Raw genomic sequence first — 11,125 nt, 5'->3', positions numbered from 1 at the left:
TCTGCTGAATGACAACGGGTTTGGGCGAACCGTAGGCAGGAACAGAAGGAAGTGGGCGGAGTTTGAACGTGCTTAGCAAATCACCGTCCAGATCCCGTTGACCTTCGGATTCGTTGCTTTTTACTGACCTTCGAATGTTCACTTCAGTCTAAAATAAATTACATTTATAATGTAAATGTAAAAATATGATATAAATAAACATATCTCTATTCCCTGTAGGCTTTAGTTGTATCTACATATCCAATATACTCTATGGTCATAAATCAATATGGTGGTGGTTAGTGAGGTCCCCCCTTCACTGTAAAGCGTCTTTGAGTGTCTAGAAAAGCGCTATATAAATTCAATCCATTATTATTATTATTATTATTATTATTATTATTATTATTATTATATTCTATAGCTATGGTTAAATATAGGCCTATATATATATATATATATATATATATATATATATATATATATATATATATATACACATACATAATATAGTTACATCTTAAAAGCTATGTTTTAAATATATTTTAGTTTAATATTTCTACACCCTATAGTTGATGCTTTTCTCTATAATATGTACTATTATTAATTATTAGATTTACCTTATACTCCCCTTCTACTATTAAGAAGATTTTAACAATTTAAACAAAGTAATGTCCACCCATGTGTCTTTTAGAAATATAATTAAAAAAATACATTTACTAAATAAATATCTTACATTTATTACCTCATTAATCAACAAGAACATAACTGGCAACAGTTTTAATCGAAACTAATATTATATTTCCACCACACAATATTTGCGTGCTACGAGCAAAAGGTACCAGCTCAAAGCAGGCCTGCACGGGGGTAGGACTCAGAAACACGGGTTCCTTGACTCAAAAGACAGCTCCTAGCAGCAGCTACCAGTGTCCTCCGGTCGGGGCTGCGGTTCGCCGGTAGGCCACAGGGGGGCACTGTTGATCTGGGCCCCGCGGGCTCTGGCGGCCTCGGCCTGCATCCCGCCGTCGCTGGCCAGCCGGCGGTGGATCTCAGACGCCATGGTGAGGAAGGCTCGCTCCACGTTATCGGAGCTCCGAGCACTGGTCTCAATAAAGGGGATGTGGAGAGAGGACGCCAACTCCTGGGAGAGGGGAGGGAGCGAGGGGGAGAGAGAGAGAGCGAGAGAGAGAGAGAGACAGAGAGACAGAGAGACAGAGAGACAGAGAGAGAGAGAGAGAGAGAGAGAGAGAGAGAGAGTGAGAGAGAGAATATGTAATTTTATAGTATTTGAGTAGTTATTTTTCTTCCCAGTTTTCCACCATTAGAAGAGTGATGTACTGTGTAGCTTCCAGTAGAACCAGCAGCAGACGGTGGTGGGACTGGGAGCCGCCCAGTAGGAGGTCTACCTGGGCGGTGGAGGAGGCGACCACTTTCTTAGCGACCAGGTCGCACTTGTTGCCTAGCAACAGCCTGGAGACGTTCTGGCAGGCATATCGTTCGATCTCCTGCAGCCACTGGGAGATGTTATTGTAGGACTCCTTGGGAGGGGGAGGAGGAGAGGGGAGGGGGGGAGGAGAGGGGAGGAAGGGGAGGAGAGGGAGGAGGAGGAGAGGGGAGGGGGGGAGGAGAGGGGAGGAGAGGGGAGGGGGGAGGAGAGGGAGGAGGAGGAGGAGAGGGGAGGGGGGGAGGAGAGGGGAGGAAGGGGAGGAGAGGGAGGAGGGGGAGAGGGGAGGAGAGGGGAGGAGGGGGAGGAGGAGGAGAGGGGAGGGGAGGAGGGAGAGGAGAGGGGAGGAGAGGGAGGAGGGGGAAGAGGAGGAGAGGGAGGAGGGGGAGGGTAGATCTCTGTTATTGATTAGTCTGATCATGTGTAGATAGATATGTATTATTGATTAGTCTGATCATGTGTAGATAGATATGTATTATTGATTAGTCTGATCATGTGTCGATATTGATATGTATTATTGATTTCAGGACCAAAGCCCCTACCTGCTCGGTGACATCATAGACAATGATGATGCCGTGTGCTCCTCTGTAGTAGCTGGAGGTGATGGTTCGAAACCTCTCCTGCCCTGCTGTGTCCCACTGGCGCGTGCACACACACACACACACACACACACACACACACACACACACACACACACACACACACACACACACACACACACACACACACACACACACACACACGGAATCAAACACACACACACTGTGTATATACAGTGCCTTGCAAAAGTATTCACCACCCTTGGCTTTTTTGGTATTTTGTTGCCTCACAACCTGGAATTAACATGGATTGTTTGAGGATTTGCATAATTTAATTTACAGAACATGCCTACAACTTTGAAGATGTTTTTGTTTTTTTTATTGTGAAGCAAACAACAAATAGGACAAAATGACAGAAAAAGTCAATGTGCATAACTATTCACCCCCCTAAAGTCAATACTTTGTAGAGCCACCTTTTGCGGCGATCACAGCTCCAAGTCGCTTTGGATAAGTCTCTATGAGCTTGCCACATCTTACCACTGGGATTTTTGCCCATTCCTCCTTGCAAAACTGCTCCAGCTCCGTCAAGTTGGATGGTTTGCGCTTGTGAACAGCAATCTTTAAGTCTGACCACAGATGTGTGTATATGTACTGACAGATCATGTGACACTTAGATTGCACACAGGTAGACATCATTTCACTAATTATGTGACTTCTGAAGGTAATTGGTTGCACCAGAGCTTTTTATGGGCGTCATAACAAAGGGGGTGAATACATATGCACTTTCCAAATTTCAGTTTTTTATTTCTAAAAAATAGTTTTATGTATATATGTTTCTCATTTCACTTCACCAACTTAGACTATTGTCTTCTGATCCATCACATACAATTCAGATTAAAAAAATATTGAACTAAAGGCTGTCATGTAACAAAATAGGTAAAAAGCCAAGGGGGGTGAATACTTTTGCAAGGCGCTGTATATAACCACCACACCATCAAACCAACCTGGGGGACCACCTGTCCTTATCAACACTTACGATCTGGAGTTTCACCGTCTTGCCGTCCATGTCAATCGTTCGGATCTTGAAGTCTACTCCGATGGTGGAGATGTACGTCTCAGTGTAGGTGTTGTCCTATCAGTGGGAGGGGTTACGGTCAGATAACATCTCTTACCTAGTCCTAAACGCAACCCTGTCTTTGTGGGTGTCTGTGTGTGTGTGTGTGTGTGTGTGTTCACTACCGCAAAGCGAAGCAGCAGACATGACTTGCCGACTCCAGAATCACCGATCAACAGAAGCTTGAACAGGTAGTCACTGAGAGCACACACACACACACACACACACACACATACACACACACACACACACACACACACACACACACACACACACACACACATTATATGACGGGAATCCCAGCAGCAGCAGTCTGAGTCAATGCGGAGCCAACATGGCTGCCAGGAAGATCCTTGAACAAAATAAAATGGCCAGGCTGAAAGGTGACAGTGGTGCTAAGTGAGTAGTAAGCGGTTAGTTAGTAGTCAGAAATAGTCAACAACTTTCTTCTCTACCTCGTCTAACAGCCATGAATCATGATGGCACACAAAAGAGCAGGCGGTCATAAACCTTTAATGCTGTGAACTGCCTTGGTTCTAGACCCAGCCTTGATACAGTCAGGGCATTGGTTCTAGACCCAGCCTTGATACAGTCAGGGCATTGGTTCTAGACCCAGCCTTGATACAGTCAGGGCATTGGTTCTAGACCCAGCCTTGATACAGCCAGGGCATTGGTTCTAGACCCAGCCTTGATACAGTCAGGGCATTGGTTCTAGACCCAGCCTTGATACAGTCAGGGCCTTGGTACAGACACCAAATGAACATCTCTATCAGAATGTCTCCTCCAGTCTTCAGACCAACCATCTAAACCCACACAAGGCAGGACTATTCAGACCTGGTCTACAGAATTCTCTGGTCGGCTGTAGACAGGTCTACTGTAGTCTCTGGTCTACTGTAGTCTCTGGTCTACTGTAGTCTCTGTCTACTGTAGTCTCTTGTCTACTGTAGTCTCTGGTCTACTGTAGTCTATGGTCTACTGTAGACCTGGTCTACTGTAGTCAGGTCTACTGTAGACCTGGTCTACTGTAGTCAGGTTTACTGTAGACCAGGTCTACAGTAGACCTGACTACAGTAGACCAGGTCTACAGTAGTCTAGTCCAGTAGACCAGGTCTACAGTAAACCTGACTACAGTAGACCAGGTCTACAGTAGACCTGGTCTACTGTAGTCAGGTCTACTGTAGACCTGGTCTACTGTAGTCTATGGTCTACTGTAGTCTCTGGCCGGCTGTAGACTGGTCTACAGTAGACCTGGTCTACTGGACTAGACTACTGTAGACCTGGTCTACTGTAGACCTGGTCTACTGTAGTCAGGTTTACTGTAGACCTGGTCTACTGTAGTCAGGTATACTGTAGACCTGGTCTACTGGACTAGACTACTGTAGACCTGGTCTACTGTAGTCAGTTCTACTGTAGTCAGGTCTACTGCAGACCTGGTCTACTGAAGTCAGGTTTACTGTAGTCAGGTTTACTGTAGTCAAGTCTACTGTAGACCTGGTCTACTGGACTAGACTACTTTGAGGAAAAACAAAAGATGATTCTTACTACTCTGGATTCATCGTGGAGTGGAGACCAGCAGACGAGGAGACAAGGAGGCAAGACCCTAGGGGACGAGGAGGTAAGGCAACAAGGTGACCAGCAAACAAGTTGATCGGAGCACACAGGTAGCGTGTGCGTCTGTGACCTGTGTGTGTGTGTGTGTGTGTGTGCGGAACAAAAGAGGGCGTGGCTAAGCCACCAACCGATGAGACTGACCATCATTTATTTATTGAGCAAGTCAGGTTTCTCTCACACACACACACACACACGAAAAGGTGAGACACACCAACGCACACTACACTGCCGGGTACACCAATACAGACAACAGTCCTAAGGTATACTGGTCTATGAGGACTGGTTATACTGGTATATGTGTCCTGGTTATATTGGTCTATAGGGACTGGTTATAATGGTCTATGGGGACTGGTTATATTGGTCTATAGGGACTGGTTATAATGGTCTATATGAGGACTGGTTATAATGGTCGATAGGGACTGGTTATACTGGTCTATGGGGACTGGTTATATTGGTCTATAGGGACTGGTTATAATGGTCTATATGAGAACTGGTTAAACTGGTCTATAAGGACTTCTTGTACTGGTCTATGAGGACTGGTTATAATGGTCTATGGAGACTGGTTATACTGGTCTGAGGGGACTAGTGATAACAGTATATATCTTATCATAAATAGAGTTAATAATGAACATGTTGACTCCAGTTATTTCGACTTTATTTGAGGTTCGTTCATACAGCAGTGATCGGGTTAATATACTATTACTTCATCCTATGTGGAAAATATCTCCTACCTGGCTGGGAAATCTATGACGAGCAGATGTTATTCATAAAAAAAACACAATCAGCAGCTCTAAGCAGTTAAAATAGCTCTGTGCCAGGGCGCTGGCATCGTGGGTAATGTAGTGTCTCATTCCTTCCGAGTAGAAGTGTCCACATTGACTCCTCGGTTCCTCTGTCAAGGGAACAATCTTAAGTCATAAAGTACAGTACAGTGTGTGATTCAGTAAAGAAGGCCAACATGTCCCGTTACCATGGAGTCCGGTCCGCCTCAGGTTCATGGGTCACCTGACCTCGAGGGGAGAGAGAGGGTGACACGACCCCCAGGTCACCGGACCGAACCCGGCTCATGTCCCAGAGTTCAGCTAACCAACACGGAGCCCTGCTTCTACTGTCCTGGGCTAATGAGTCTGTCCTGGTTAATGGGTCTGTCCTGGGTCAATGAGTCTGTCCTGGTAAATGGGTCTGTCCTGGGTCAATGAGTCTGTCCTGGTTAATGGGTCTGTCCTGGTTAATGAGTCTGTCCTGGTTAATGAGTCTGTCCTGGTTAATGGGTCTGTCCTAGGTTAATGAGTCTGTCCTGGGTCAATGAGTCTGTCCTGGTTAATGAGTCTGTCCTGGTTAATGAGTCTGTCCTGGTTAATGAGTCTGTCCTGGGTTAATGGGTCTGTCCTGGGTTAGGTTCCATCCTTGTGGGTTAGGTTGTATTAGTCTGCATTCTATTGGTCTAGGCCTGGGTTCACTGGTCCTGGGTTCACTGGTCCTGGGTTGTGTTGAGCTCTAGGGTCCGGGTCCATCAGGGTCCATCAGGGTCCATCAGGGTCAGGGTCCATCAGGGCCCGGGTCCATCAGGGTCAGGGTCCATCAGGGTCAGGGTTCATCAGGGTCCATCAGGGTCAGGGTTCATCAGGGTCCATCAGGGCCTGGGTCCATCAGGGTTCATCAGGGTCAGGGTCCATCAGGGTCCATCAGGGTCCGGGTCCATCAGGGTCAGGGTCAGGGTCCATCAGGGTCCATCAGGGTCCGGGTCCATCAGGGTCAGGGTCCATCAGGGTCCATCAGGGTCAGGGTCCATCAGGGTCCGGGTCCATCAGGGTCAGGGTCAGGGTCCATCAGGGTCCGTCAGGGTCAGGGTTCATCAGGGTTCACCAGGGGCCGGGCTCCCTGGCTTGGGTTCCCCTCGGGTCCTTGGCTGCGTGTCCTGTACCTCCATGGGTTGAGGGGTCTGTGGTTCTTGGTCCCTTAGTCCTGGTTCCTGTGGTCCGGGGTCCCTTAGTCCTGGTTCCTGTGGTCCTGGGTCCCTTAGTCCTGGTTCCTGTGGTCCTGGGTCCCTTAGTCCTGGTTCCTGTGGTCCTGGTTCCTGTGGTCCTGGTTCCTGTGGTCCTGGGTCCCTTAGTCCTGGTTCCTGTGGTCCTGGGTGCTCCATCAGTGGCTTCTGCAGGTCTACTTTTTGTGTTTCATCATCTTGTGGCTGTAGGCGGTGCTGCTCTGGTCCAGTTGGTACTTGTGGACCAGTTGCTGGTTCTGGTCCCGGGGCTGGTAGTGTGCTGGTAGTAGGTGCTGATGGCGGACCGAATGGTGGACCGGTTGGTAGACCGGTTGGTAGACCGGTTGGCTGGCCGGTTGGCTGTCCAGTTGGCTGGCCGGTTGGCTGGCCGGTTGGCTGGCCGGTCGGTGGACCAGGGGTGTGTGAGCGGGGTTGCCTGGCGTGGGCCTGGGGCCTGTCCCGCAGCAGGCTGAGGGCGTTGTGGGAGAAGTCCTTGAGGACGTCCAGCGTGTGGCGCTGCTGCTCCAGCGACTCGCTGATGAAGTCCTGCTGCGTCTCCACCAGCTGCTGCACGGCCGTCGCCAGCAGCTCCAGGGAGCGCGACACCGAGCCCAGCAGGGCCCCGCCCACCTGCTGCTGCTGCAGGCTCTGGGCCGCCACCCGGGCCAGCCGCTCCCCCGGGGGGGAGGGGGGCGGGGCCGAGGGGGGCGGGGCCGAGGGGGGCGGGGCCGAGGGGCGAGGGGGGGGAGGGAGGAGGAGGGGAGGCGGCATGACTGAGGAGGAGGAGGAGGAGGGGAGGGGGAGGAAGGAGGCGCTGCCGTTGGAGGAGGAGGGGTAAGGAGACGGGGGCGGAGGGAGGAAGGAGGCGTAGGAGGGGGAGCTGGAGTAGGAGTGCTTGGCGTCCGGGAGGAGCTCGTCCTGCTCCTCAAAGTCTAACGGCATGGCTGGAGGAGGAGGAGGAGAGGGAGGAGGAGGAGGAGGAGGAGGAGAGGGAGGAGGGGGAGAGGAGGAGGAGGATGGAGAGGGAGAGGAGGAGGAGGAGGAGGAGGAGGAGGAGGGAGAGGAGGAGGAGGAGGGAGAGGAGGAGGGAGGAGGAGGAGGAGAGGGAGGAGGGAGGAGGAGGAGAAGGAGGGAGAGGGAGAGGAGGGAGAGGGAGGAGGAGGGAGAGGAGGAGGAGGAGAGGGAGGAGGAGGAGGAGGAGAGGGAGGAGGTCAGTGGGCTCTGAGAGACTCCCTCACAGATCACACACGGTACATCACAAAGTACATTATAGGGTACATTATAAAGTATATTATAGGGTATATTATAAAGTACATTATGAAGTACATAAAGGGCATATTATGAAGTACATTATAGGGTATATTATGAAGTACATAATATAATGTATAAAAAGTATATTATAGGGGTACTGAAGAGTACATTACAGGGTATATAATAAAGTACATTATGTAGTACATTATAGGGTACATTATAAAGTACATTATAGGGTGTATAATAAAGTACATTATGTAGTACATTATAGGGTGTATTATAAAGTACATTATGTAGTACATTATAGGGAGTATTATAAAGTACATTATAAAGTACATTATAGGGAGTATTATAAAGTACATTATGTAGTACATTATAGGGTGTATTATAAAGTACATTATGTAGTACATTATAGGGAGTATTATAAAGTACATTATAAAGTACATTATAGGGAGTATTATAAAGTACATTATGTAGTACATTATAGGGTACATTATAAAGTACATTATGTAGTACATTATAGGCAGTATTATAAAGTACATTATAAAGTACATTATAGGGAGTATTATAAAGTACATTATAAAGTACATTATAGGGTGTATTATAAAGTACATTATAGGGAGCATTATAAAGTACATTATAAAGTACATTATAGGGTGTATTATAAAGTACATTATGTTGTATATTATAGGGTGTATTATAAAGTACATTATGTAGTACATTATAGGGAGTATTATAAAGTACATTGTAAAGTATATGATAGTTGCGTTTCTAACAGATTCTTACTCTCATCGTGGATTAGGTCAAAGTTCATCTCAGGGGAGGACTGGTAGAATTCTTCTAGAAAAGAGCAGAAGAAGACACGATTAATATCACCTTCATCAACCCAGACAGGAAGACCTTTAAAACAGTCATTATGAAAAGACCCCCACCCTTATTAATAAATATAAAGAACAGAGCAAAGGAGGAGGAGGAGGAGGAGGAGGAGGCTGAGAGGAGGAGGAGGAGGAGGAGGGGGAGAGGAGGAGGAGGAGTAGGAGGAGGAGGAGGAGGAGTAGGAGGAGGAGGAGGCTGAGAGGAGGAGGAGGAGGAGGAAGAGGAGGAGGAGGGGGAGAGGAGGAGGAGGAGTAGGGGGAGGAGGAGGAGGAGGAGGAGGAGTAGGAGGAGGAGGGGGGAGGAGGAGGAGGAGGGAGGAGGAGGAGGAGGAGAGGAGGAGGAGGAGAGGCGGAGGAGGAGAGGCGGAGGAGGCTGAGAGGAGAAGGCCAAGAGGAGAAGGAGGAGGAGGAGGAAGAGGAGGCTGAGAGGAGGAGGAGGTCCTACCCACAGGCTCCTCCTTGGGGGAGGAGAGAGAGTGGCGGCGGGGGCGTCCTCGGGGCTTCGCTCTCGGTCTCCGTCGGCCGTACTCCTCGATGCTCCCCATGTCCAACTCAGCCTCGTCTACACACACACACACACCCACACACACACACACACACACACACAGCTCAGAAGCCTATAGAGCGATGTTGAGGAGGAGGAGCGGAGAGAGGAGGCGCGGAGAGAGGAGGCGCGGAGAGAGGAGGCGCAGAGAGAAAAGGCGCAGAGAGAGGAAGCGCGGAGAGAGGAGGCGCAGAGAGAGGAGGAGCGGAGAGAGGAGGCGCGGCCCTCTCACCCTTGCCCGGCGCCAGCAGTAGGATCTTCTGCACCATGACCTCCACGGGGCCCAGGGTCTTCTTGTGGCCCTTGGGGGCCCGCATGGCCAGCATGCGCCTCCTCGCATCACACTTCAGGTCCGCCCACTTCTTCATGATCTGGCGCACCTGCGCACGCACACACACACACACACACACACACACACACACACAGGCACACGCACACACAGAGGAAAAGTAAGACACAACAACGCACACACCACTGCCGGGTACACCAATACAGACAACTGTCTTAAGGTATACTGGTCTGTGAGGACTGGTTATACTGGTCTATGAGGACTGGTTATACTGGTCTATGAGGACTGGTTATACTGGTCTATGAGGACAGGTTATAATGGTGTATGTGGACTGGTTATATTGCGCACACACACACACACACTTAGCACTAGTCGAAGGTAGTACAGTGGTACTAGCACTAGTTAGTACCAGTAGACTCACCTCTCTGACGGTCACCCCCAGGCTGTTGACTTTATCTGTGATCTCAGACCACGTCTGTTTCTTAGTCTCAGACGACACACCTGCGTTAAACTTCTCTACACACACACACACACACACACACACAGAAATAAATGTTAATTAACGTTTTTTGAGTGAGATTCCTCATTAAGATTACATCAATTTTAATTCATAAATTATCAAAATATTAAAATATATTAATAAATAATAATGAAGATCAAGTAGTGGACCTGACCTTAAAGGCACACATATACACACACACACACACACACACACACACACACACACACACACACACACACACACACAGACAGACAGACAGGCCACTCACTGAGCACGACGAAGCGGTGGTTCTTCACCTCCTCCAGGAGCACTTTGATCTCCGCGAAGGAGAAGCGGACCTTCCCGCGCAGCCCCTCGAACCTGAAGGGGCTCTCCAGGTCGCCCTCTTCCTTCACCTCCATCCAGGAGGGCTCCATGGACCAGACCACCGGGAGGGTGGGGGGGTCTCTGGTCTGGGCTGGACCACCGAGAGGGGGGGGCACGGGGAGATGTCTCTGGACCGGACCACCGGGAGGGTGGGGGGGTCTCTGGTCTGGACTGGACCACCGGGGGGGGGGGGGGGGTCTCTGGTCTGGACTGGACCACCGGGAGGGGGGGGCACGGGGAGATGTCTCTGGACCGGACCACCTGGAGGGGGGGAAGGACGGCCACTGCTTTAGCTCTGAGGGTCTGGTTAGGGTCAGGGTACCCCTAACCTCTAACCCTACGTTAACCAGCTGGGCCTCATTACAGAACCTCTACGCTGACAGAAGTACTGGCACTAGTACCAGGTACTAGTACCTACTAGTACTAGGTACTAGTTCTAGCACTAGTAGTACCTAGTAATAGGCATTAGTACTAGGCACTAGTGGTAGTACTGACCAAACCAGAACTTAGTAAAGCGTGGTTATTTATATGAACTCTAAGCATCTTTAATTGTACTTCCTGCTGCTGGTTGTGGCTGTGTTGAGTGTTTCAGTCTTTAAGAGCAGTGTGTGGACTGGCTGAGCTGCACAT

At 49.3% G+C, this 11,125-nt stretch overlaps 2 protein-coding genes across 5 annotated transcripts; both read right to left on the bottom strand.

Moving 5' to 3' along the window:
* Positions 1 to 886: 886 nt before the first annotated feature.
* Positions 887 to 4,629, bottom strand: LOC307072453 (ras-related protein ORAB-1-like; the record flags this gene model as incomplete). Its single annotated transcript, XM_079731758.1, has 6 exons — positions 887 to 1,117; positions 1,383 to 1,514; positions 1,963 to 2,058; positions 2,996 to 3,091; positions 3,199 to 3,271; positions 4,616 to 4,629. 6 exons carry the CDS (start codon positions 4,627 to 4,629, stop codon positions 887 to 889), a joined length of 642 nt encoding a protein of 213 aa, XP_079587884.1.
* A 693-nt stretch (positions 4,630 to 5,322) lies between these two features.
* LOC307073968 (uncharacterized protein) lies at positions 5,323 to 10,668 on the bottom strand. 4 transcript variants are annotated; one of them, XM_079733937.1, is made up of 6 exons: positions 10,398 to 10,668; positions 10,049 to 10,143; positions 9,571 to 9,718; positions 9,240 to 9,356; positions 8,706 to 8,759; positions 5,323 to 7,612 (listed from the first exon to the last, which is right to left on the bottom strand). In XM_079733937.1, the coding sequence occupies exons 1-6, from the start codon at positions 10,543 to 10,545 to the stop codon at positions 6,540 to 6,542; spliced, it is 1,635 nt and encodes a 544-aa protein (XP_079590063.1). In that variant the 5' UTR covers positions 10,546 to 10,668; the 3' UTR covers positions 5,323 to 6,539. The 4 variants fall into 4 exon arrangements, with proteins under 4 accessions (XP_079590063.1, XP_079590064.1, XP_079590065.1 ...); XM_079733938.1 differs by having other exon boundaries at positions 8,706 to 8,756; XM_079733939.1 differs by lacking the exon at positions 9,240 to 9,356.
* Positions 10,669 to 11,125: the final 457 nt, after the last annotated feature.

This window comes from Pollachius pollachius (assembly GCF_949987615.1).
Source record: "Pollachius pollachius genome assembly, chromosome: 3".
Lineage (NCBI taxonomy): Eukaryota > Metazoa > Chordata > Actinopteri > Gadiformes > Gadidae > Pollachius > Pollachius pollachius.
This window is presented reverse-complemented; position numbering and strand designations above follow the sequence as displayed.